This window comes from Tympanuchus pallidicinctus, unplaced genomic scaffold, assembly GCF_026119805.1.
Source record: "Tympanuchus pallidicinctus isolate F22 unplaced genomic scaffold, pur_lepc_1.0 scaffold2, whole genome shotgun sequence".
Classification (NCBI taxonomy): Eukaryota; Metazoa; Chordata; class Aves; order Galliformes; family Phasianidae; genus Tympanuchus; species Tympanuchus pallidicinctus.
Window position 1 is genome coordinate 21,468,355 of NW_026294721.1, and position 26,383 is coordinate 21,494,737.

At 43.3% G+C, this 26,383-nt stretch overlaps 1 protein-coding gene across 7 annotated transcripts in view; it reads right to left on the minus strand.

Moving 5' to 3' along the window:
• RBM47 (RNA binding motif protein 47) overlaps nucleotides 1-26,383 on the minus strand; it is a 75,589-nt gene that overhangs the window by 3,534 nt on the left and 45,672 nt on the right. For 5 of the 7 annotated variants that reach the window (XM_052682787.1, XM_052682785.1, XM_052682784.1 and 2 more), the window contains 3 exons: nucleotides 3,903-5,062; nucleotides 2,358-2,564; nucleotides 47-249 (listed from right to left, as the gene is read on the minus strand). In XM_052682787.1, the coding sequence (XP_052538747.1) occupies nucleotides 47-249; nucleotides 2,358-2,564; nucleotides 3,903-5,031 (1,539 nt within the window). In that variant the 5' untranslated portion in view covers nucleotides 5,032-5,062. Of the gene's footprint in view, nucleotides 1-46; nucleotides 250-2,357; nucleotides 2,565-3,902; nucleotides 5,063-16,143; nucleotides 16,426-26,383 lie in introns of those variants that run through there. The other 2 variants (XM_052682789.1, XM_052682790.1) reach the window with 2 other exon arrangements.

Below are 26,383 nucleotides of genomic sequence, written 5' to 3' on the forward strand. Positions count from 1 at the left end.
ATGCAGAGCAGAACATATGGAATTGGGGTGTCTGTGCTGAACTCACCTGGAAGGGGGGAGGCGTTGACACAGCTGGTATTACTGCTGCGGCTGCGGCTGCTGCAGCAGCTGCTGCACTGGCTGGGTCCTGCTGGACGGCAATAGGGTTGATGATGTGCTCCACTGTGTGGATTTTGCCATCTTCCATCATCTTGGCTGGTGGTGCAGCTGGAAACATGGAGTACTGGGCACCGATTGCAGGGATGGCCACTAGGAGAGAGACCAGACACATCAGGCCTACTGGAGAAGAGTCTCCAGAGCCTATTCTCGAAGAACACACAGCCTTACTCTTGGCTTTGCTAGATCCCACCACAATAGGCAGTCTCACAAGCTAGTTGGGGACTGGTAGCAAGTCTGCCCCCCCTGCAGGTTGAAGCCAATGCTCTTGAAATGTGTGTGGTGATGGGCTTGGTGCTGTCTGCTCTTCCTCGTAGTTCTCCCCTTGACATGGCTGTCCCAGGGCTAGGGCCTTGCTCTGGATTCAAGCAGCCCCTTCTGACCATCACCACTCTCTCCCTGGCCTACTGTCAAGAAGCACCTACTGTCCTGGCAAGATCTCTGTTCTAGCTGCTGATATCAAAGGACATGGGGCTGCTTCAGGAAAAAAAGGTGCTGTTTTTACTGTAGAAGTAGCAACCAGGAAACTGGGTCAGTCTATATGCTGCCCTTTGGCCAACAGTATGAAATACCAGCTAATGTATTATTATACATTTCCCAGGCCTAAATTGGCTTAATATCCTATCTTTCTGCTTCAGTATCAATCTGTTTAACAGCACTAAAAAAAAAAAATTACTCTTCCTATAATTCTCCCTTGTGCCAAAATTGGACAATCCAAAATACATAGAGCTATTTTCTTTCAGATAAAGGGTAAATGCTCCAGTCAGAGTGTATCAGAGATCCTGAGTTTGTACATGGTCTTATATGGAGTTTCACTGCACTGTTCAGGGAAGAAATATGCTTTGCTGGGCATTCCCAATAATCACATTTGTAATTCTGTTGTTGCCTCATAACGTGCAGTTCAGCTTTCAGTTCTTGAGTCTTTCAGCAGGATAGTCGTTCACAAGGAAGATGGGGTAACTAATAGTTCAATTTCACCTGGTCAGCTCAAACCAATTTTTTCACTGCTTTAAATAACCTGGGTAATGTCCCACTGATGGAAAGACAGAGAGCTCACACGCTCTATTCTCTAGTGTCTTCTGGCAGAAAAGCAGAATCAGGCAGCTGTGGTACTGGGGTGATGTCTCAGAAGTTTCCTAACCATTTGCAAGGAATTGAGCTTTGAGATATTTCTGAAGAGGTAGAAGTTTCCAGAGTTGATACACCTCTACTTTTCCATTCTGATAGGTGATCTTAGAGTAGTTTCCTTTTGATAACAGAGGTCAGTCTTGCACATGGCCTTTTTAACTGATCAGCTCATCTGGCTGGGAAAAAGAAGCATGGTGCTTCAGCACTCGGGGCCTATGCTGGAGCAGTGGTAGAGGGGAAGACCAGATGAAGACTTCTGAATCTGAATGTGCTGGAAATGTAGAAACACTTAATCTTGAGAATCAGGCTTTTGTTTGGTAATCAAAAGGACACCACTACATGGACATCACTGATAAATACTAGGGTAAAATCAAGTGTGTGTTTCAAGGAGAAAACTGACAACTTTTCAGTCATCCTTCAGTAATAGCTAAATTATCTTTACAAGCATGGATATTGGTAATATTTTCTGTTTGTGAGTGGGTAGTTTTCTCAGGAAGCCAGAGATCTTCCTTTAAAGATTTGGCTCTGATCTTTTAACAGCACTCCTCAATGCTTCTCACATTATCTCATCCCTCTGTTACGAAGGAATCATCCCTCATTAGATGACAGTTGTAATTTCCACTGACAGTATGGAACTTGTTCTGGTAAACTACTGTAACTATAGTATTCAATGCTGCTTAGGTGTGCAGTTAAAATTTGCTGGACCCTGGGCCTGCTTCTCATAGCCCAGCAGAGCACAGTTTGTATCTCAGCTGTGTGACTGTAAGTAGGACAGCCACGCTGCTCCCCATGCTGCTGATGGTGGTGGAGGAACTGTCCTTAGCCAGGGACTTTCCTGCAGTAGGAAAGCACCTGCTCCTCTTCCCAGCCTTGCAGAGAAACAAAAACTGAACTGGGGACAGCTCTGGAAATTTGGGTTGGGAAATTGCCCAGGGTGAAACTAGCAGTTTAGAAACGTGGAGAGAGCAGCGTTGCCACATGGGCTGGCCCTGGACCATGGTCTCAGAACTCTCCTGCCACCTCCACATTCCTCCCATCCTGCAGATGTAGCCTACCCAATTGCACATACTGACCTGCACCAGGCTTAATGGTTACTGGGTTGACAGCTGGTAATTCCAGGTTGGGTACCAGCTCGTATCCTTTTTCTTGCTGTTTTCCTTTGCCTTCGTGGTACCTGCTGTATATGCCACGGCCAGCAGAGTATCCCCCCAGGTAGGAGCCACGGGGGCCTGGGGCTCTGTTGCCAGCTGCGCCTCGCCCTCTACCTCGTATGCTGCCTGCTTATGATAACAACATAGAAAAAGATGGTGAACAACAAACAGTAGCAGCAATATGGGGAATACAAACAGACTTTGGGAAACTGGGAGGCACATGCTTAGGAATGAGACTGCTGGAGCCAGTTTGATCTGAGTGACTTTGCTTACAGAAAAAAAAAAGATTTTGTCTTTGGTTGCACCCAGTAAGATTACACAAGTTTTGCTCTTGACATTTCTGAGGGTAAATTAACTGCTTTTTTGTACTGATGCAACTTTTGTGTCCAGTTTTTCAGGTATAATACAGACAGTAAGGAGAGAGAGGCTCCCTCAGAGGTGGTGTCTAAGCAACAGAAACAGCTTCCGCTCTCAGCTGTCCTCCAGAGAAGTCTCAACCTCTCAGAAATGCAGGGATAGCCCAAAGCTTTATCTGGTCTTTAACCACCTTTGTCACACCACTGGATTTATTTTTATAAATGTCTTTTGTTTTCTCTCTGTACATGTGAATATTACCCCTCTCCAACACCACACACTTTATGACAATATTTTGGAAATTGTGGTATTAATGTACTCTGCCTCTTGTTTAGAAATGCACAATAAATTTCAGGAAACTATAGTTCCTGTAAGTACAAGATAATTATAATAACAGTAATAGCCACTAGTTTTTGTTTGTTTGTTTGTTTGTTGTTTTTTGTTTGTCTTTTTAGTGAATTAGTGAATAACGCATTTGCAGTTTATTTATAATGGTTGCAATCCAGAACTGATTAAAGTATACATAATAAAATAATTGTTTTGCACTGATTTTATTCCTTCTGCAAATGGTTTTTAATAGGCTTTATGAAGGATGCAGCACTGCTGTAATTTTAATGTAGAGGACAGATGACATCTGGTAAGTTTTGAGCTCAGGCTTTTCCTGACACCCCTCCCTTTGGTTGCTGAGGTCTACCAGGTGGTTCTCACTGCACCCACACCTCTAGAAGAAGTCAGAAGGAGCACCCTGTGCCATGATCCCTAATACCTAGGATGCAGCTCTTTGGAAAGAGACATCAGAACCTAAAGTCCTTGGACGTCCATTTGGCCAGTGTTAGTACAACGCTCAGAAAAACCAGGTCCCTCCCTTCTCCACCCCATAACTGGTCTGTTTGCTTATTCTGTCTGTGTAGTTCTGATGCTAGCCTGTATATTAGCTTTTATCTCTGCAAGATCATAAATTAAAATGAAATGGAATATAAATATGACAAAAAGACCTCTAAAAGAGTGGTTAAAACAGCCAAGCACCAGCTGTCCTTTGTTTCAGATAGACCTAGGGTCACACCAGCCTTAGATCAAATCTGCCCATCGCATCCCCTGATTGTGCTTACTAACCTTTCACAAAGTAATCTCTGTTGGGCCCTATCAGGGCATTGTATGGATATCCATAATACGCTAGTGTGTATGGATCGCAAGAGTAAACATAGTTGGGTTGCTGAGTTACTTCGGGTGTTGCTGCAGCCCCTCCTTTTGCTGCTTTCTGGTAGCGAGTGTACTGCTCCTTGTCCACTGGCTTGGCCAAGGTAACCTCCAGGCACGAGCCTTCCAGTTCGACACCATTAAGGTTATTCATGGCGTGGATGGCATCTTCCCTGGTTGTAAAGTGCACAAAGGCATAATCGCGTATTTTTTTCACCCGCTCTACACAGCCAGGGTTAAACTGCCCAAAGACCTTTTTAATGGTGTCCTCTGTGGTCTCAATCATTAAGTTCCTCACATAGAGGATTTTAACAGTCTCCATGACGTCTTCATCCACGTCTATCTCTGGTTCTGCCCAGTCGACAGCAATCTGGTGTCCCCACAGCTGGATCCTTCCTGGCATGAGCTTCCTCCTGGCCATTGCTGCTGCTCGATGGCTCTCGTACTCCACAAAGGCAAAACCCCTGTTCTTCATCTTGTCTGCAGCGCTTGCATAGACAATGACATCCAGTACACCTTCCGTCACTTTAGCGATCTCCTCCAGGATCTCCTCTCTCTTCTTCATCTTGGGAATGCCTCCAATGAAGAGCCTGCAGTTGTCTACGCTGCAGCACACACCCAGCAGCCTGCCTGGGCGGATTTCATAGTTGTTCAGCTCCCTGACAGCCCGCTTTGCCTCATGCTTCTGTGTGTACATCACAAAGGCATAACCGCGGTTCTTCCCATCAAAGTCCATCATCAGGCGCATCTCATAGATGCGGCCAACAGACTCGAACACGGGGACAAGCTCATCTTCATAGACATCACGGGGTATCTTGCCCACGAAGACTTCGCAGCCGCGAGGAGGGTGCAGGCCGTCCCAGCCAGGCGGTGGGCCGCCGTACTTGCGTTGCCCGTTCTCCTGGATCATGCTGTAGCCGGTGCGCTCCATCAGTGCCAGCAGGGCCGCCTCGTTGGGCGCACCGGCCACACCTTCAGGGACTTTCGTGGTGCTCACGTTGGTGGAATCGTTGCTCATCCTTGCAGTAGAGTCCTCAGCGGTCATGATGTCAAACTCATTCAAAGCCTGATAAAACCTGGGTGAAGGAAGAAGCAGACACTCATTACAAGCTGCTAGCTGCCACTAGAATACCAGCCCTTCTTTTTTGACCTTCAGCAGTTCTGCAAGCTCATTTTCACACAGATATAAGGCTTCAGAAAAGCAGATGAAAGAGCCATACCAGACTGCATGAGAAGCGCCCATTCTGTGCCAGCCCCTGGCTCATCTAGACCTTCACAAGAACAGTCAAGTAGGAGATAATAAGTACACCTTCACACCAGGGAAAAATGGTTCTTATCTTCTTGTGCAAAGGACAACCTGGCAAGCTTTTGAGCTGCCTGCTGCTTGTGGTATGGTGTGTGGTGTGCTTGTCTCTTTTCTTATAAGACCAGCACTTCAGAAAAGCTGAGGAGAATCACTTCTTTATTACAGGCAGCCTGCAATTGGCTGCACAGCCCTGTAAGCCAGCAAGGGAAGGGTAAATCTCTGAAATCTCGTTCTACATTTAAATCCAGGCAGGAAATGCAGAAATACAGGAGATTGAAAATTCCGATAACCGTGACTGCAGGACAATGGGATCTACCACTGAGCACAAATAAAACATGACACTGGGACTTAGAATAGTTAATTCATGGCCTTTTAAAGCTGGGAAGGACCATCAGAACATTTAATATGAGTGATTGTATATAACATGGACCTTTACATTGTATTGTTATTGGCACATGGAGTCCTGTAACATTTATCTGAGTAAAACGCATCTTCCAGAAGAACACCCAGCCTTGATTTTATGGCATCAAGGAGCTGCAGAGCCTAGCACTTCCTTTTAAGGCTTGTTTGTTAATTATTCTCTTTGACAAGAAGGTATGCTATTTCTCCTGAGAATTTGTCTGGCTTTTCTTCCAGCTAGCATTACATTAAACCTTTCTCTGAGTAAATAGTCTTTCAGTTCCTCTATTTTTGCTTTACGATGGTATTCAAGCTGTGTCATCAAGCTACAACTCTATCCTCTTTTTAATAAATTTTGCAGGCCAAACTCTATTTGGCCTTCACATTTAGTCCTTATTTCACTGGAATTGTGTTTGTATCTCTTTCCACATTCTTCAGACTTTCTGCCTTTTCTCACCCTTGCTGGACGTAGGGATGAAGACCACCTGCCTCTCTTCTCCCCACTCCTCTGTCTCACGAGGCCCATTTCTCCACTCTCCTCTCAAGCGAAGCTTGCTGAGTTCTTTGTCATTTCTAATCCCCAGTCATTCCAGAGATATTGCTCACTGGGGTTATGTAGAACCCAGCAAGCAAGTCTTGTGTTTGTTACTCCTACGTGCCACAATCTTGTGTTAGCCATATCTCGACTTCCTGGTAAGTAGGTCCCACCTACTGAGTGCTCCTCGGTTGGTACCTCCTTATTTCTATATACAATTCCATCAGCCTTTGCATCATTCCCTCATTTATTTGCCACGATTTGCATTAATGACTGTTTTATTTTGACTGTCAAAGGGCACTGGCTCCTGTAGGAAACTCTGCAGGCCGCCATCAGAAATAGCCACAGTTTGTGTTTGATGGCCTGTATCCTAATAAAGGATAAAGCTTCAGCCAAATTTATTTGTTCCATGTAATGGCATTATTTAGTCACAATTCCACAAAGACTCTGATATATACTCTTAATGACAACAATTTTATCATTTGTGTTGCATTGGTTACCATGCATGCATGTTGAAACTGCATTTGGGATTAGGAAACCATACGTCTCTGAGCCTTGGTCTGTGGCAGGGTCTGATCCTGCTGGTGTGTTTGGGCCATGGGTGTTGCACACTGGTGCTCCTGGTGTGGAACAGTCATTCTATTTGCAAGAATATGGAGAGCAAAGAGGGAGGTAGAGAAGCTGGAGGGGCACTGATAGTGACAGTCATGTCCAGGCAGTATTTTACCTTCAGAAATCACAATTTCTTTGAAGCCAGGCCTTTCACAGACATGCATCAGTTTTGATAGAATCTTGCTTTTAAATGTAATTTATAAAAATGATTCTCTTTTTAATGTGTCAGAGCCAGCCATTTTGGTTTTACTTCTGGGAATTATTTCACATCATTAGTAGAAATTAAAGCAGAGAAAAACATCTTCTTTTTACACTTGACAAGTTGTTCCTAAAGATCTGCTTTTACCTTTCTCTGAGTAAAATCAAAGCTTGGTAAGCAGGCATTTTACCAGGGAATAATCATTACCTTCACACGGGCCACCCATTGGCAAGTGAATTACTTATTATCTCAGGGGTAGGTAAGTTTAAAAATGAATCATTACTGTCAGTTTTAGGTCAACTTACAAAACAAAAGTCTCTGTATCCTGTTGTGGGTTTGGCTCAGAAGTGGGGCTGAAGTCTAGAAAGCAACAGATGCGCTGGGAGGGTGGAGAGGGTGGAGATAGAGCAAAGCCTCCCTGATCCAACAGAACCAGCTGCTGGGATTGGGTTGGGGCTGCCCGTGGTGTCAAGGAACTAGCTTGTCCTACAGCACTTTGCATGTCCCCCAGCACCATCAAGATGATCTCTAATCACAGAATCATAGAATATCCTGAGTTGAAAGGGTCCCGTAGGGATCATGGAGCCCAATTCCTGAACTCTGATATCAGAATCTGTACCTGAAAGTGCTGCTAAATGCTGATGGCCACCTCAGCTGCAGACATTATCTTACTGAACAACTTACGGTGAACATAAAATCCATTTTACACTTATTAAGGCCCTTCAAGCCCTGCTTGATGTACATAAATACGCATGTAACACTGTCACTGTCACTGCCACCTGACACTGCCAACACCTTCATGGGGTTCAGAGATCACCTGTTTTGATGAGGAAAAGTGCAGGAGAGACAGAGTGCTCCCTTCTCCTGTGCTGCCAGCAATACCTTGCCTGCTCATGCTGAAAAGTAGTCACTCTCAACAGAACAATTTGCAAAATGACCTCTTTCCGAAGCGTTCAGCACTGTTGATGGATGATTTTAGTCTGCAGTTAAGTGCTCATGGAAACTTGCCATCATGTGCTGTGGGTGTACCTGGGCAGGAGTTAATGCTGCGAGTTTAGCGGTGGGTAAATGCAGAGGGATTCCTGTGCATCCATGAGGTGTGGCTGGTGCTAAGAGCAGAGTCAGTGGTTTAAGCTATGTTAAAATGTGATGTCATGTGAAATATGAGAGCTTGGTTTCTAGCCTATGAAGAAGAAATTACACCTGATCTCCATGACAAAGATTCATAAAGCAGAAAGACAAACAAAAAGTATTAATTCATAATGAGAAAGATTGCATTTTGGAGATGACCAATTTTTAAATGACCTATTACCCAGGCTGAAACAAGGCTGGCTTCTTTTTTTCTCAGAAAAAGGTAAAGCCTGCTTGATTTTTCAAAGCTCAGTTAGGTGTCCACTGACTTCTGCAGCATATTGAGAGCCTTGAGTCCTTCTGGCTCAGCTCTGTGTGCAGGAATTCTCCTTCACTTGCAGGTGAACTCTCAGATGTACATGTTTCATTGAAACCAGTCAGATTTCACTTCCTTCTGCTTATGAAACTCTGCTACCAGTAAGCTGTGTGCAAATAGTTCTTGACCTAAACATTAATTCCTTTCTTTTTATTTATTTATTTTTATCAGAGCTGAGAATATTAAATGGAAAACCTACCACACCAGCAGTGTCTGAGCTAAAGCATACTCTGAGTACCAAGCACCTCTTTCATTAAATGGGAACACCATGCTTTGAGTAACAACAGCGTCGGGGCAAGTGCTGCCAGAACAGGGGTAGCTCAGGACTGCAGTGAGAAGGCAATGCCCCAGGACTTGCAGAGGAGCTGGTCACTGACGCAAGGGGAAGCAGAAAGTCTCTCTTCCTCTGTGCCTGCTGGGAGCAAGAGCTGTTCCCTCTCTGCTGTTGTTTTTTTCTCTTTCTTGTGGCTAAGGAGGTTTGGCCTTTTTGTCTCGGGGGTGGCCTGTGATGCTGAAAGCGTTGAGGCTGAAGAAACCCACCTGCATTTTAAGACATATCTCTGGGTCTGCAGATGCAAGGGACGACAATGAGTCTATCTTCTGCATCTGGTACCCAGGACGCAGGCAAAAAAATGCTAGTTATATACTGAGAGTTCATTAAGACATAAAAAGGGAAATAACTGCATGATACAAAGCAAAGTAATCCCACTGTTTTCCTAGAAGGCTTCACTGGTCAGACTTCATCACTTAAGAAAAGGCAATCTCTGTAACACCTTATCCCTGAATTCACACAGTGCTCAGCATCACCCCAGGCAGCCACTTGCACTTCTGTTCAGCCACTTATGATGAAACAGACTTTTACACACTCAGAGACACAACTGGTGTCTTCGTGGCTGCAACTGCTGCAAATTCCTCCTTTTTCCTATGAAAGGCTTTGTTTGTGTCTGCATTAACTCACCCATACAGTTTTGCTTTTTGCCTTCTACTGGCCACAGAGCCACCAGCAGTCACAGGGCATGGGAACAGGTGCTGGCACCACAGCAGGAAGGAGCACCCAGGGACACCTGTGGAATCCAAGCATCTTTGGCATTTGCTTCATGTTGAGCCTAGGTAGTGCGTGAAGCATCCCACCCAGAGCTTTCCTCAAAAACAGGGGACACTTGTGCCTCACCTGCAGCTGGTGGGGTGCCTGGGTCATTCAGGCACCAGACCCCTCCCCAGGGAAAGCCTTGACTTCTCTGCCAGCTGTCACTGTGATGGCCCTTTTGGTGCTTTGGACTGTGCAAATTCCTGCTGAAAATACAGAATGTGCCCTCATGGACACGTCAGCCTGCTTACTTCTGGAGCTGCTGCAGCTTCGCATTGTGTGCTGCAGCCTCTGCTGCTGTGGAGGGAAGGTCAGCCATCAGCGTTTTAACTAAATACACCATGTTGACAGAGTGAAATATCAGCTACTGTTTCAAATGTGACCTTCCGACTTTTTTACATTGCAGTAATAAGGGCAAATAGAAATCCTGCTGCTGACTTGCAGCAGCAGCTCTGGACTCCCTGCAGCAGTTAAATCTCTGTATTTTCTAAAGTTGACTCTTCTCATGGCAAGTTCACATACAATTGCAGAGTCACAGAATATTTGGGTTCAAAGGAACCTTTAAGCCCACCCAGTTCCAGCTCCCTGCCATGGGTAGGGCTGCTGCCCACTAGATCAGACTAGCCCAGGGCCCCGTTGAACCTGCCCTTGAAGACTCCAGGGATTGTTACATTCATTTTGTGTATACAATGTCACAGGGCTCCTTCCCACTCTGGTGGTGAAACAAAGTCCTATATTTTGCAGGAACACGCCTCACCGTAGCCTCTGGCTCTGTTTTGCCTGCTGCTTGCTGCAGTCAGATGCTAATCCTCACCATGGTTATCCATGGTGGACAAGAGCTGGGCTCCCCACCTGCTATATCACTCACAAAAATGCAAAAGTCTGAAGTTGAGACCCATGTTGCATTGGTGCAAGAGGGAGCAGGTCATTTAGGTCTGGCTTTCTGGTCAGAGACCTTTTCTTATCTGTTCTTACAGAAAGGGGAAGGTCTCTAGGGAAAACGTCTTTGCTCAGCAGAAGGATGGATGATGTCTTTGCACATTTAACAAAGAAGAAACACTTGAGGCCAACAGACTGTGATGGCTCTCTGCAATGTGTCAGACGCATTGCTTTACCTGCAACTGAGCAGGGTGAAAAAGTTGCCCCAGGCTCAAATGCCCAACAAAAGTTTTGATGAGGTGACTTTTCCCAGTCTGGGTCATTCAGGCAGATGTCTGAGGAGAAAGTGGCTAACACAGTGAGCAGCTAGGGAGAGTAAACTTGTAGATCAGACCTGTGTAGTTATCAGTAAGGACATGTTGGCTGTGTGAGCAATCTAGGACTAAAGGAGAGCTTTGTAGGTCCCCGTAGAGACAAAGGAACCAGGAGAGTAACAGAAGTGGCTGATACCTCTTAGCCAAGTCAGATCTTTTCACCCATCTCTCTTTAAGCCAGACTGACATGTACAGAAGTAAGGCCAGGGAGTATTAGAGTACAGTCACTAAGACAAATACTAGAGACTTGGTGACTGTATTAGGAAGAGTCAATCTGAAGAGAAGAGCTGCTTAATACGTTTTGAGGACTTCTCGTCTGTGGACAAGAGGTAATGACCTTAAGTTGCACCAGGGGAAGTTCAAGTTGCATGTTAGGAAACGTTTATTCCCAGAAAGAACGGTAAGGCATTGGAACAGGCTTCCCAGGGAGGTGGTGGAGTCATCATCCATGGAGGTGTTAAAGAAACACATAGATGTGGCACTGAGGGACACTGGGCATGGTGGGGATGGGCTGATTGTTAGACTAGATGATCTTAGTGGTCTTTTCCAGCTTTAATGATTCTATGAGTCTGTGATACACCTGAATAAAGTTTTCCAGGACAGAAGAAATGTCTGACCTATTAATCCTGAAACTAGCAGCTGAAATTCCCACTTGCAGAAGTGGTGATGACATCAGGGATCTTGACCAGCAGGGGTCCTGTCACACATTTCAGGCTTACACTATGAATTTATTCCAACCAGTTTGTCTTTTCCTGGTATGGACTAGGTCAGTGTTATGGGCTCGAGGAGTCATTTTCAGCATGTGCCTCCTGCAGAGAAAGGATCTGTACACAATTCTCAGTTGCTTACATTTGTCCTATGTGGCACAAGCATGTTAACAGTGGTTAGTTTAATTCCAAATATGCTAAAAACTGTTGATTGAATTTTTTGATTGACAGTTCCAGTTTTTTATTGAGTCTTCCAAAAAGAAGCACAGTCAGCATCTAGCACTACTTCGTCGATATCAGCTGTAGGACTAGTGGCTTCTATGAATATATTTGTAAGACACTGAGGAGTACTGCTGCAATCCCTGCCTTAAAAGTCTTGCAGGGACAGATTACGTCCCCCAGGCACCAATGAAATCAGTGCATTTAGTTAAAAAAATGATAGTAAAGTTCCTCTAAATCTATTCTTTAATTACTTTTACCTACTTATGAGGAAAACATCTGAAATTATTTGGAAAGATAACAAGCTGGAATTTCCCTGGTTAAAACTTCAGTTCTAGTCAGGGAGTTTGAATTTGCCTCAATTTACAGAGTCAGTCACTGGCTACAACTTCAGACTAGGATTCCAAGGTTAAGCTTCTCGTTTTCATCACTATCATTAAGAGTAATAGCTCTGACAGACCTTATTCTCTAAGCCATATTATATCACTTCTTGTAGTTAAATTAATCTTGTGTCACAGCAATTTTATACCGAAAAAGAAATGCAACTGAGATTATGATTCCCCTACATAATAAGTTTGTATTGTGCCAACTTCTTGTTTATTCAGTTACCAACCCTTTCTACACCCTTTTAAGACATATTTAATTTGGAGTGTGATCCTACAAAGCCTGTTAGAAGTTCCAATAGTATTATCCATCAGCACTATCAATGCACAAGAGTGATCATTCACAAGAATGGAGGCTCCTCAACCATCTGACCTCCTGGTCTAGAAGCCACAGAAAGACTATTAAAGCAAATCTAAATTTTAAAAAATGATAACCCAATTAATAAAGCCAGAAAAGGTTCCTGTGTCTGGAGCTCAGCCTGTGACGTTGATGAAAAAGCTACTGGTATCTGCCAAAGCACTACCAACACCTACAGCATCTCAGCTACACATTTTTTATTTCTCTGTTTCTGCAATGTACATTCTGTTAATTGAGAGTGTGTTTCTTGAGTGTTTTAACCTACCCCAGTGTGACAGCACCCATCTCAACTTCAACCACTTCTGAAGAAAGTTGGAGTAAGTGAAACCCAGTCTCTTCTCTCATTGTATAATGCACTTTGCTGCAAGCCATTCAGAACTTTGTCCCAACAAGTTGTGTAACCTTTGTGTCGTACAGTTTGTCCCAGCCCTATCTTTTACCCAGTCCAACTCAAAATAATTATACAACTCTTAGTATTTCAATAGAGCCATTACTGACTGTGCCTGCAGATACTATCCTACACAATATTGAAGCCATGTGTGGAAGAAGGCCGAGAAGATGAGAGATGAGTCATATAATCACTCTTATCAGCTTTCCAAATCAGGAAACACAACTCTTCCCTTCTCCACAGATTCACATATTTCAATTTAGTCCACAAAGTCTATTACCACAGTCAGACAGGAAAGTGTATGACATATAAATAAAGTGCAATGTAATCACTTTGTGTGTAACAAGTATTTCCTATTGTAGATGAACTGGAATGAATGGAGAACTTCTTCCAAAGTCAGTTTATCACAAATGCAGTTGAACAGTGTTCTCTACAGAGAATCTGGTACAGAAAAGTGTGTCACCAACAATCTGCTTTAGAGCACATACTTTCCAGGAGAGGAAGAAGTGTCTCAGCTAGGGTGACTATGAGCTTGCAAGCTTTTGCCATAAAAAAGACTTTAAAAGGGATCTTTGGCAGTTGAAAAGCAAAAACAACAGTAGAAACATCTATTAAGTGCTATACAGGAAAGATAAGACATTAATCTATTCCACTTCTTATTTCTAAGAAAAAAAACAACAAACACTATATAGAATCATAGAATCATAGAATATTCTGAGTTGTAAGAGACACATATGGCTCCAATTCCTATTTATACATATATGTAAGAGGGCTACCTAGTTCAACGGCTGTGAGTGTCTGTGAAATGCTTTGCTGAACTCTGGATGTAGAGATAGGCTGGTAACTAGAATGTAGAATACTGTGCCTGAATACGGCATGTGGATTGTTTACACAAAAACTACTTACTATGTCAGTGTTAGAACAATAGTGTAAGAAATTTCAGTTTTAACTAATATTTCATATTTCATGCTGTTGTTATTATGAACTTCTCACACTTTTGTGTTTACCACTTGAATGCAGAGACAACACATTCACTGCTGGGTGCCCAGCCTGCTGCTCTGATTTCGGCTGCGATTTAAGGGAAAACTGATAGTGGCCCAACTTGTGTTCCCTCTCCCCCAGGTTACAGAAATTAAAATCAGCATGGAGAGAACCACAGAGTGGGATGTGAATGTTTGCAGCTGAAAGCACATTAAACTCAAAGCATTTGGCTTAGTCAGAGACTGCATGGTTTTTTTCCTTGTGCACTGACATTTGACCCCTTTTTATAACGTGCACCTTGCACCACTGAAACTCAGTTAGTTATTTATTAAACTCAGGTACCAATGGCTGGCTTGTACATATCACGCTTTTAACTGCCTGGCGTTGCCTGTGGATGGAGGAGAGGGGGATGGAAGGTAATCGTCTCTGCTGTGAAATTCTGTCATATCGGCAGAACGAAGCTGCAAAGTGCAGCAATTTGTACCTGACCTCTGATCTAAGAGATCTGTACAAACCTTTGAACCTTGGGTTGAAATTGAGAAACAAGGTTTACAAGTACAAGGAAGAGATTTCCAGTACTCGTTACCCATGCTCAGGGTTAATATTATAAATTAAAAAAAAATATTTAACGAAGGCAGGGACTCTTTCAGGAGGCACCGCTTCTGTGCTGAGTTAATTCAAGACAATTTAAGTCCATTGAAATTGCAGCTCAGTTGGAAATATCCATCATTTGGAAATGATGGTTTTGTGCATTTCAAGACAGAAATGGTATTTGAGACAGGTGCCATTTGAGATTCACCTTTTGCTGACCTTAACTGGGATTTTTTTTTTCTTCAGATTAAAGACTGGAGAAAGAAGACGAAAGAAGACAAGCAATATTTGTTTCAATGCAATTTCTTCAACAAAGAATTGAACCAAAAATACAGAATTGAAGAGAAATTATTAAAAAGACTTGCAAAAAGCCTCCTGCTTTGTTAACTATTTGCTTTTATCCATCACATTAACTAATTCAGTTATACAGTGCAAAGCTAAATGAGAAACCCATGGAAAAATAATCAAACCAACAACGATACAACAAATTTTTTATAGATGCAGTCCTGCAGTCCTTTCTAGGGGAACAAAAATATATGTGTTCTGCAGGCAGTTAGATTAACGGTGTTTGCTCCATTTAATTAAAAGCTCTCTCAGCTCATTCAGACACCTGGCAAGGCCTTAGGATCCGCATCACCAGCCAGCAGCAGCGTGGGCCACCAGTTCACAATGGAAACTGACACAAGTGAAGTTTTCCTGCAACACCCCTCATGCACTCTGAGCACCCGCTGCCATCCATGGCAAGGTCAGGTGTGTGACGCTCATGGAATGCTTTGCACATGGCTCCAGAGCCACCCAACTCAGGACAGGATGCCATGATACACAGCTGCTGTGTCCGGTCCTTGTGGCAAGGAGCAATTTGAATGTTATGTTAAGATGTAGCACAGCTGAATCTTATATGTTTTCCTCTTTTGCTTTTTAGAGTCAACTGCTTGTTTGTTTTTTTCCAGGTTTTAAGTTCAAACTCTACTGTTGCTATCAGCATTGTCTTCAATAAAGTAATAAATGAACAAATAAATATATAAAGGTGAACAGATTAACATCACATGTCCTATGTCGTAGAACCTTTAAACATTTTACAGGCTACTTAGTGAAAAGGTGAACAGAATAATACCAAACTTCATTCTCTTAACATGTTACCAAGTAGTCACTGTGCTGGAGTTACATACATTGATTTGTATGAATAACGCTTGCATATAAGTATCTTGCTTATTTCTAACCATCTTCAAGCTGTAAGCTCCAAATTCTCTGCCTAAAGCTGTAATCCACTTTTAAAGCTCCATTTTGGTGTCTTTCTCTCATACAAGAGCCAAACACACTATCAGTCAACACAGAAAGAAGATGGCAGAGACAATCCCATTGAAAATAAAGCACAAAACAGCTGTAAATGGCTATCTAACACTTCATTAAAAGCAATAGAACATCTCTGAAATCTGAATTTATTTTCTGTCTTCTGTCTAAAACACTGGTATTTTGGTTTTCAATTTTCTGATATTTGCCATGTCAGTTGCCACACAAATTCTGGTAGGTATTCATAACAGCTCATAGTTCCAGCTTAGAAGTTTTTGCTTCCTTCTCATACAGCTCTTAAAGCCCCTATAAATGCAGAAAAAAACCCAATCCAACACCCTGGCACTGACAAATGCCCACTCCCAAACAGCCACAAAACCAGAGGCAGACAGAAAACCTTACCACCCTGGTCCCACGATCCAAGTGCAATGGGCTGAGGGCTCGAGCCTTCACCAAAGCAGCCCTTCTTCCTAATGGCACGAGCTGTGAGACCTGCTCATGGGGATTATGCATCGCTTTATTGGTCAGTCAGTCTTAGCCATTTAAATTCCTTGGGAGTCATTTGTTAAGGGCTCTCGGGCTGAGGCCGAGTGGGTGGGACAGAAGGGAACAGAGATGTGAGCGCTGCCAGACACCGAGAGCTCTTAGTGGCAGCTTGAAAGTTAATTGCAAAAAGTACGAAGCTAATGAGTTTTGAGAGGGCTGGGCCAAACCTTAAGGAAGAATGGACAAGAGAAACTTTGATGTTGTTGCAGATGGGGGGCTGGGGGAGAGATTTGAGCAGAAAGATTTCATTCAAAATTCAAAACTTGGAGAAAAGGGAGTGAAACATGTACAAACAACTCCTTCCTAGCACAAGGCGTTGTGCAAATATCTTGAGTTACAACAGATAAGATAAGAAAAGGGCATATTTTGTTTGACGGCACAAAGTTTTCAGCAAAATCTTTCTCTTCATACGTGTCTGGCAAAATTGTTTTCAGGCTGCATGGAGTCCATTTGCATTCAGTCACAAGAAAAGTGGTCTGTGGCTCGTGGGGCGAGAGCTGTGTGCTGAATACCTGGAGCACAGCACTTCAGCTGCAAACACGGAACTCAAATGTGTTTGCTTGGAAGAAAAAAGCCTGGTGCAGAAGCGAAGGCAAAGGGGTGGTAAAACATGATTCATGACAGCAGGAATGGTCTGTACATAACAACGGGACATTAGGCCCCAGAAGCACTTAGGCTAAGCAAACAACACACCTTCTTGAGCGGTCAAGAGGAGAAACCAAACTGAAACATGCCGTGGATGATGGATCCGGCAGGCTGGCAAGCAGCAAGCAGAACTGCCAGTGGGAGGAGAGGGCGCAGGGCATAGCTGGGAGCTGCCTGAGCCTGGGGAAGACAGAAAGCAAGCGGCGTGTCGCAGGAGCATGGCGACAGCTTACTGCCCTGGCCCAGACTGGCTCCACAAAGGGCCACGTGGGCTGTGCCATGACCTTGGAGCGATGGCTCAGAAAGGAAGGGTATTGCAAGGAGGAGCGGGAGCCATTTCTCTCAAGGCTTCAAGGGATCCCAAAGTGCAAAGTTCCCTAAGAGGCTACACATGGTTTATTTTTGAGTGGCTTCACTCAAGATCTAGAGATTGGCCCAATTACTGGGATAGTTTTGTATAGTGGGATAGTTTGCAGATTCCACGAATTCTCCTTAAAAAGAGCATAATTACGGTGCATCCGTGTTTAATCATGCTTGTATCAAGCTAAAAATCAAAAGCTGCCCGGCTAAAAAATTTATATATACATGCACACATGCACATGCATACGGTCCTATATTCCTACCCTACCTATCAGTAATTTTAAGCTTGCAGTTTGGTTGTTCTTTAGCTGGTGTTCCTGTGTTCTGTCTTTCCTATGTACAAAAATCAAAGCTCATTCCAAAGCTCTAGTCAAGCAGCTTGCAGCCAGCAGCACCAGGACACACCAGTGAGAAAAGAGAAGTGTTTGAACCTCCCAGGGACAGACTGGTGGATTCTGTGGAGAAAGTGCTGTCAGATGGTATCAGTTGGTCCTTTGCAATTATTTGTCCTTATCTTCTGAGTGTCTTAGTCTGGACACACCAAACGTAGAAACTTCCTAATACTACACATTGACAGGCTGGTCAAGACAGAGAAGGGATAGAGGAATCAAAAAATATAGAGAGAACAGCTAAAAAATTTAGAAGGTCCCATGCAGGAGAGAGGAATTCAGAGGACAACAAAGACTGGCAAAAGAAGCATCGCTGTGATGGTTGCTGGGAGCAAACCCAAAAGGCAATTGCTAGCAGTCTGCTCTGACTGTTAGACTTGTTTATCCACAGCACTGCAGCCACAGTGTGTTAGGCACTGTACAAACACACCTGCAGCCTGGATCCTGGTCCCAGAATGCCTACAGCCCCAGTGTACTACATGGATTTTTTTATCTTCAGAATTCCTCTCTGCAAACGTAACTCATCCGTCACGAGATGCTCTGCAGGCAGGGAAGCTGCCTCATGAAAATTCAGTGGTTTGCCCATGACTGTAGAAATAATCAGTCTCAAATCTGGGGATAAAATCCAGGAGATTATGCCAAAATCTGTCCCGTGCTTCAGTCTCATGAATGTATACGGGGAAGCTGGCATTTAGCTGGTATAAACTCACAGAACTCCCTTCAATCACATTATCTTTTTAAAGTCACTGTTCTTCCCTTGACTTCACATTTTTCTGTTGGAAAACAAGCTGATCTTAATTTTTAACTAGAAGCATTACAAAGTGAATCCTATCACTTGAATGCACAGAGAAGAGTGATAAGTGGACTGAGAACACACTTCTGCTAGCTGAGTGTTGGGCTAAAATGCAGTACGCTCACTTTTAGAAGGCTCTTCAACATACCATGTGAATCAGGAATGTGTAGGGAGGTGGCTCAAGCTCTTGGCTTTCCTTTTACGCTTTCACTTTTAGCTCCACCTTGATGTTCATTTCCAAGATCTGTCCCCACTATCATTTAAAGTAGTGAAAATCAGCAGATAAGAGGTATTCTCAATGGCAGAAACTGAAAATAAATTATTTTGTCTTGCAAGTTGTTTTTAGTGGGAACCTAAGAAATTTGGGCAGAATTGTACAAGTTTTTATCTGTGTACCCACCAGCTTTCCTTGCATTATGAGCCCCTTGGCTTCATACACACCATAATAGTGATTATATGACTTTCCATATGCCTCTTTATGACGCTGGCATCGTGAGAGGGATACATCTAAGCCAGAGTGGAAAAGGGTTAACAGCACAGGCATCCCAGTGGAATGGAGGATAGATTTTGTATGTGCACGCATGCTCCGCTCCTCATACAGCCCAACTGAGCTGCTGTAGGAATAGAAGCATATCTCGCCTTCTAATTTACAGCTTGACTTGATGACAGTGTCACCCTCCACTACAGTACTACCATAAATATGCAATTGTTTCCACTTTTTTTATGATTGACAGCTAAGCAGGGGCAAAATCTCATGTGAATGAAAACAGAACAGAGAATTGTCCATACCATCTGGTTCATGCTTTCTTTCCAAAATATTTTCTATTTTCTCTTACTCTTTCTTGCATGGGATGTGAAAAGCTTTTCCTAAATAATTGTTCTAAACATTGTGAAAGAAAAAACTGGATACTTGAAAAAAATCTGAGATACACTGGAACGTGCTGATGAGTATCAAATGAGGTCTACTCCCTGATGCAATAAAAGGTCTTCAAGGAGACTGTGGGCTTTCCCTCGCCTGTCCTTTCTAGGAACAAATACATGCACTTGCTTCTGCTAATTGGATGTGTTCCACGGGATGAAAAGCCCTACTAGATTACTGATAGTGCTTTTCTGGGATTTTTACAAAGATCCAACCCCAGTGCTTTTGGAGACTGATCACAGGCTCATCATTTTGTTGGAGAGGGTCTTTAATGGGGTGAGAGCTAGTGTTTTTGATAAGCATGGTAAGAAACAGGCTCTCAGGAAGGATTTCAGGTTGGCAGCATGGCATCCTGTGATGATGCAGATGTGAGAACATGAAAGGAGTAGAAATGGTAAGGAGTAAGCAGAGGGTTTAGTTTTATGGTCACATTTGATCTTCAGAGACTACTTAGAAACTGCAGTGGAACAAAAAGGGAATGTGCCAGTTAAAACATTTCACCAAAAGGACACATAAATTTATGAGCAACCCACGAAGTCTCTGAGAAGTCTTTACAGTTTATCAGTATATTCACATATATGCTCTAGGTCAGCCACTATACAGCCACAAAAAATAGGATAATAGAATCATAGAGTGGCTTAGGTTGAAGGTAACATTAAAGGTTATCTAGTTCCTACCCCTGCCATGGGCAGGGTTGCCAGCCACTAGATCACAGGACCTCATAACATTAACGCTAGCGGCCTCTTTTCCCTTTTCTCCCCTTTTCTTTCTTTTCCTTGTCTTTTTAACAAAACCTTTTTGTGTTTGGTCTAACAGGTTCCCTCGGGTTTGCAGAACAATTTTATTGCCTATTTGAATGTTTAATGACACAACAGCACTTTATTGAAATGAGTAACGTTATTTTGGTCTCATTCTTATGCAATGAGATTGTGCAAACACAATTCTCCATTTCCTGACTTAAAAACCAAAAACTGGTAAGATTGTTGAGAATATTGAGAATATGCAGCCCCAAATAGGTACCAAAACATTTTTCTCTTTTTTTTTTTTTTAATGAATGGATCATATGCAACACTCAAACACATGTATTATGTCTCAAAACAGATTTACTACATCATCTCAAGAGGTTTTCAGAGGTGCTCAGGCACCCGGTTGGGACAACGCTCAGAGACAACAGTTTTCCAGGTTCTCTAAGATTGAAACTGTCTCAATGTGTAACCTACGTCAGTTCTTTGGCCTTTATCTTGTCACTGGGATCTTGGAAAATGCCCTTGTACAGGCAGACTCCCCTCTTGTCTGCCAGCCCTGGCCACTTCCTACGTCTCCACTGGAGAGGACAATGTCACAGCCTGGGAGGTGGAGTCCCACCAGTAAAATTGGCTCTGATTTTAACCAGAAGCTTTTCCCAGATAAAAATTACAGTCCTTGGAGGTGCTTTTAAATGCACTGTCATTACACATAAGCCTGCCAGATTCCTGGAGAGCAGCAGTTACAAATCCTGCTGCTGCTAGGACAAGCTGCTATGTGGTCACTGATTGAGGTCAGCTGAGCTGATGATGTAGGAGGTGGGATTCTCTCTGAGACCTGCCAAGGAGAGGCTTGTGGAGTTGTGCAGGTGGCCACAACAGGATTTCCCCTTTTGTGTTTTAATCTCAAGTATCTCTGGTTCATGGGCAGCCAGAGTTGCCCTGATAACCTGAACTGTTGCTATACAAAGTTTGTGTTTCATTTTAGCAAACACTTCAGTTGTCACTCTGCAAGGAACGTCAGTACAGAGGAACTCCCTGGTGGATTCCCCATGTAAGATTCTGTGCTTTTGTTAAAGCCTGAAGGCGGGTTTTAAGTTCTGAAATTTAAGCAGATAGATACTGAATAAGCCCATTGGTTGTTATTGCTTTCAGTTAGGACATTAAAAGAGAGAGAGAGAGAGAGAGAGAGAAAGAAAGAAAGAAAGAGGAAGGAAGGAAGGAAGGAAGGAAGGAAGGAAGGAAGGAAGGAAGGAAGGAAGGAAGGAAGGAAGGAAGGAAGGAAGGAAGGAAGGAAGGAAGGAAGGAAGGAAGGAAGGAAGGAAGGAAGGAAGGAAGGAAGGAAGGAAGGAAGGAAGGAAACCATTAAAACCTGAAGAGCTTCTATATTACTACAACCATTATGTTTCTGTAGGATGTTTGCTTTCCAGTAAAATAAATACAGGTTGGGTTCTAGATAGATATATCTACAAGGGAGATTAATTCAATGATTGCTTTTTGGTCCCTTGGTAAATAAAACACTCTATGGGAAAAAGGTTTAGTGCTCACCAGCCTGATGTGGCTGCTTGAGACCATTTCACAGCATATTTTCACAAATACTGTAAATTGGTGATGCAAATTTAAGGCCCCAGTGCATCCTCCCCACAGGCACACTGTGCACCTTTCCTCACCTTTCCATTGCTGTCTCAACATTTGTGTGGCCACACAGTGCACACACACTGCTTGCCTGCATTCATTAGTTCCTGGCTTTTACGTTATGGCAGAAGTGACGTGTCATGGAATGCTGATACGTTGTCAGGAGTACAGAATGTGAATTAAGCAGAGTCTGCACTCCTATTTGCACAGGAGGATCACTACTGGAGAAGTCTTAGTGTTAAACAGATGAGCTTCATATCAGAGTTAGAATGAACTTCATTTCTTATGGTAGAACACTGATGTGACCAAGTCACATTAGAATCTGTCTTGGGACTGAGAGATGATGACATACCCAGACACCTGGCCTCTGATGCTGGGGTGGCAGGGAGGTTGAGGGAAGCTCTTAGTGACAGTGTGTAATAAGGCAAGCCAGAAGTGCTGTCCCACCTCCTGGTACCTCATCACAATGCACTTTGTCCATGCGGCCAAGTGTGAATCTGATTGCTCCTCCCCACAGCAGCCTCTGGCCTGCTCCTCCCCACCCACCGCCTCCTCTGAGATGGAGGCAGGAGCCAGGCTGCTCGTTTGCAGGCAAGAGCTGTATCAGAAACTCCATTCCCAAGATTCCTTTTGTTTTAAGGACTACAACCACAAGTACTCAATTGCAAGAATAAGATTGGCTTCTATAGTGAAGGAAGTAGGATGGGTTTGCCCATCTATCCGCAGTTACTTTACTAAACCTTCAGTATGCAGTCCCAGAGCTACATCCCTCCAGAATCACTACTGTGGCACAGAAATGCTAGTATAACTCCAGGGATGAACTTTGCAACCCAGCAGTGAAACCACCCCCTGTAACCAAACACTCTCCAACAGTAAAAGAGCACTTTCACCTCCATGGCTGCACCCAAAATGGGGCCCACCACTGGCATGGCCTTGTTGGCAGGTCATACCTCTAACAGCCAGAGCTGCCCCAGGTCACCTTGCTGGGTAGAGCTGCCCTAATTAAACTTGAGAGTGGTCAAGGACTGTGTTAATGGGCAGTGGTAACCAAATCGCACTGTATGGTGACTTTTTTATGGGACTACACTTCTGCTGTAAAACACTTCACTCTCAAAGAAAGACCCAAGAGAGTTGTTGACATAACTTACCTCTACAGATATTTGACAAGATAAAATAAGCAAAGTGTCTGCTATTTCAAGGCCAATAATAGCTGAAATGGTTAGGAATGAGAAGAACGGTCTGAATGGAGTAAGTACTAAATCCATTGGTTAAGTTGTTCCTTCCCTTCCTTACTTAAGAAAATGTTTCTACAATGACCTAGCATCCTCTGTCATTCACAAAGCTTAAGTTGGAAGTATATTCTATCCCATCCAGGACACACCAAATCCCCATATTTTCTATTACTAATGGAAAATATGTGTTTTAAAGAGGGCATTTCCAAACTTTGTATTTTAAAGAGGGCATTAACCACATCCTTGGAGTTAGACTCAGAAGCTATACGAAAAAGTCCTTAGATAGCAAGAAGCCTTTCCTTTGGCTAACGCAGGGGGATAGAGGGACAAAATGAGCTCTTCTGAGCAACATCTGTACCCTCAGGTCTGCTGTGTTTGATATCTCTTATTTCTTGTCTCCTGCAGGGTGGATACCTGAAGAACCTAGTGCACTCACATATTGGTACCTGGGGCTGTACCCCCACTCCTTCATTGTAACAAAATTTCTTGAACCTCTATCTAGCCCCCTTGGGCTCTGTGCCTACATCTGTACAAGGAAATATACAGAACTTGGCTTTGGGATGTGAAGTTACATTGTTAATTGCTTGCATGCTCCTTGAAAATGTTTTAGGCCAAACTACTTGCACTGCCCTGGGCACAGTCTCAAAGAGAATGGGGCAGGGACTGCCCAGGGTAGGTGATGAGGTGTATATCCACCTTGTTTCTGGAGGAAGGACAAGATTTCCATTAAAATACTGTGTGCTGTGCTGCTCTTCTGTCCAGGGAAGAGACCCTGGCATGTTTTATTCATTAGTAGAGATGTAACTGATGGGAACTACTGTCCTTGGCTCTTGGACATAAATAATGTTCAACATGCAACAGAAACCATAGCTGCTTGTGAGGTAGCTTTTGCAATTATACAGGAAATGGCAGTCTGTCAGCAGGTTAACCAGGTGATAAATGATCTTAATATCAGAGAGACAGTCTCTTTTCTGAAGAACTAGCTAAAATCTCAGGAACAAAAAGGGCAGTGACTTTTTACCCTTTACCCTTTTCACAAATATACAAGGTAAATTTTTAAAGGGAACATATTTCATTGGTGAAATTTGCTACAGTCTGCATGCATCTGAGATGGTTGAAATCTGACCTTTCTATGGCTGTATGTATCTTCAGAACACCACTGAAGGTAGCCAGATATCTGCATTTGAAGACATTGCTCTTCCCACTATGTTACTGCAGACTATTCCTAAAGAAAAAGGAAGGTGCTTTTGTGCAAGCTGTTCCAGTCTCCCCAGTCTGACTCAATAACATGATTTACCATGGAACCTCTGAATGTGGACATAGTGCCTAGTGTGCAGATTAATGTAGCAACTAGCAGATTGTCACCTGTGCATCACCTGCCTAGCTACTTAGAATTCCGTATCACCTCTGAGGCCTGAACACGTCTCATATGTATTAAAGTTTTAAAAAGTTATTTTCTATCTATAAAAGTAATTAGCTGCTTCGTTTAGGGGTGCTGGTGAGGAGCTGGTCAAATTTTGATTGGTGGAAATTCTATTAATGTGAACTAAGCCAACTCATTCTTAGTGCCTCATCATCATGATTGACATAATGTTGACATCATGTTTGACACTGATGCTACATCAGTCATTCGATTTGTTTCTCATATTCACATTATGGAACTGGTGATAGTGCATTCCATGAAAATATGAAGTGACCAGGTGATGAAGTATCTGCATTTTGAACTTTGTTCTTTGTAAAATCTTATCCGGAGGATGTACTACAAGACCAACGAAGAACAATAAGGTGATACTGAGGCTTTAGACTGCTTTTGTGTCATTTTAATGGAGATTCTTTGGAAATTCTATGATCTTTTGGGAAAAATGAAGACCATTTTGCACTTGAAAAGATTGCTTTTGGCTTGCTGCTGATCTCTTTAGAAGATTAAACATAATGTTGAAGGAGTAATTGTTGAGCACAGTGTGATGGTTGCTATGCAAGCCGTGGACCACTTGAGACCTGGAACAAGCAGAGAGTTGATACTCCTACTTGCATGAGCAAGAGAAGGACAGGTGGTGGTGGGGGAGACACACTGGTTTGGACACGACTTCTGGGAGGCACTGCAGATGCAGGCTAGTGCCTGATCTGTGCCCACATCACGGGAAGCTAACCTAAGCACGTTCTCACTGTATGCTTGGTTTTAAGCATGAAGCTCTGGAAAAGGTTAACCCTTCCCTCTGGATCACACACCAACACTGGCTGTGAGTCATTTCCACACATTAACAGTTGTATAATTTCAGTGCTTCCTCCAGTGAAGCTGGAAGGCAGCACATTTTAAACTAATGAAGGAAAGCCACCCATGAATTTTACTGCTACCAGATACAACCAAGGACAGGAGCCTCCGAGTGACTGGCAGTTTCTAATGAAGATATTCAGTTGTACTTGGAATACAGTCAGCTTCAAGATAGAAACAGCATTTCTAAGATCTAAAGCAGTCTCTTGTATTTGGTGACTAGGATGACAGACTTCTTTGAAAGAAGGATTTTCTATAATCATTCCTCTGTCAATGATTACAACATTTGGTAGGTCATCTAGGACTGGCCACTGGACAGTGGAGTCACTGATCAGGTTCCCAATGGCACAGTCTGCATCATTGCTAAAGCTATAGGAAATGTAACCACAGTCATAATATCACCTTGAAGAATGGTGCCTGAATACAGTTTATAGCCTTGGTTGCCAGCAGCAGCAGGCTTGGGACTCGTGTAGGGCTACCATGGGGCTGGAGGTGGGGTGAGCAGCTAGGCCATGTTGTGCATGGTACCACCACATCGTGGTATCCTCAGCACCCAGTCTGCAGCTTTGAGACCTCAGCCACAGAGAGGTCTCCTTAGGGCAAAGAGTAACAACAAGACTCATACTCCTACATGCTCTTCCACTGAAATTATCTTTGCAGACACTGAATGATGACTAGAGCTGGTTAAGACACACTTTACACAAGGCTCTTCCATGAGTACACTGTGATCACGTTTCACTAAGAACAACCAGCATCTCTCCTACCTCAACTGGCCAAGGGTCAGCACGTTGAAGCAAGCTAAGACCAGCAGCAACTCACAGTAAAATGCCTAAAGCCATTTCAGCTTACCACAGGCACTCTTGAAGCAAAGCTTCTGTGAAACTTTGAGCTCACAGGTGCTGACTGCTTCAAAAATTTAAAATTGGAAAGGGAGCGAAAATGCATTTCTGCACATTTCTTCGAAACCATGACAAGAAGGCAATGAATATACCTCACTGTCTTTGCATAGCGGTTAATTTCCCTGTTTACTTATGATTCCCGTGATTCTCTTGCATGCTCTTCCTGTTGGTGATGAACACTTGGTGCTCTCAGTCTGCTTTTCTAAAAA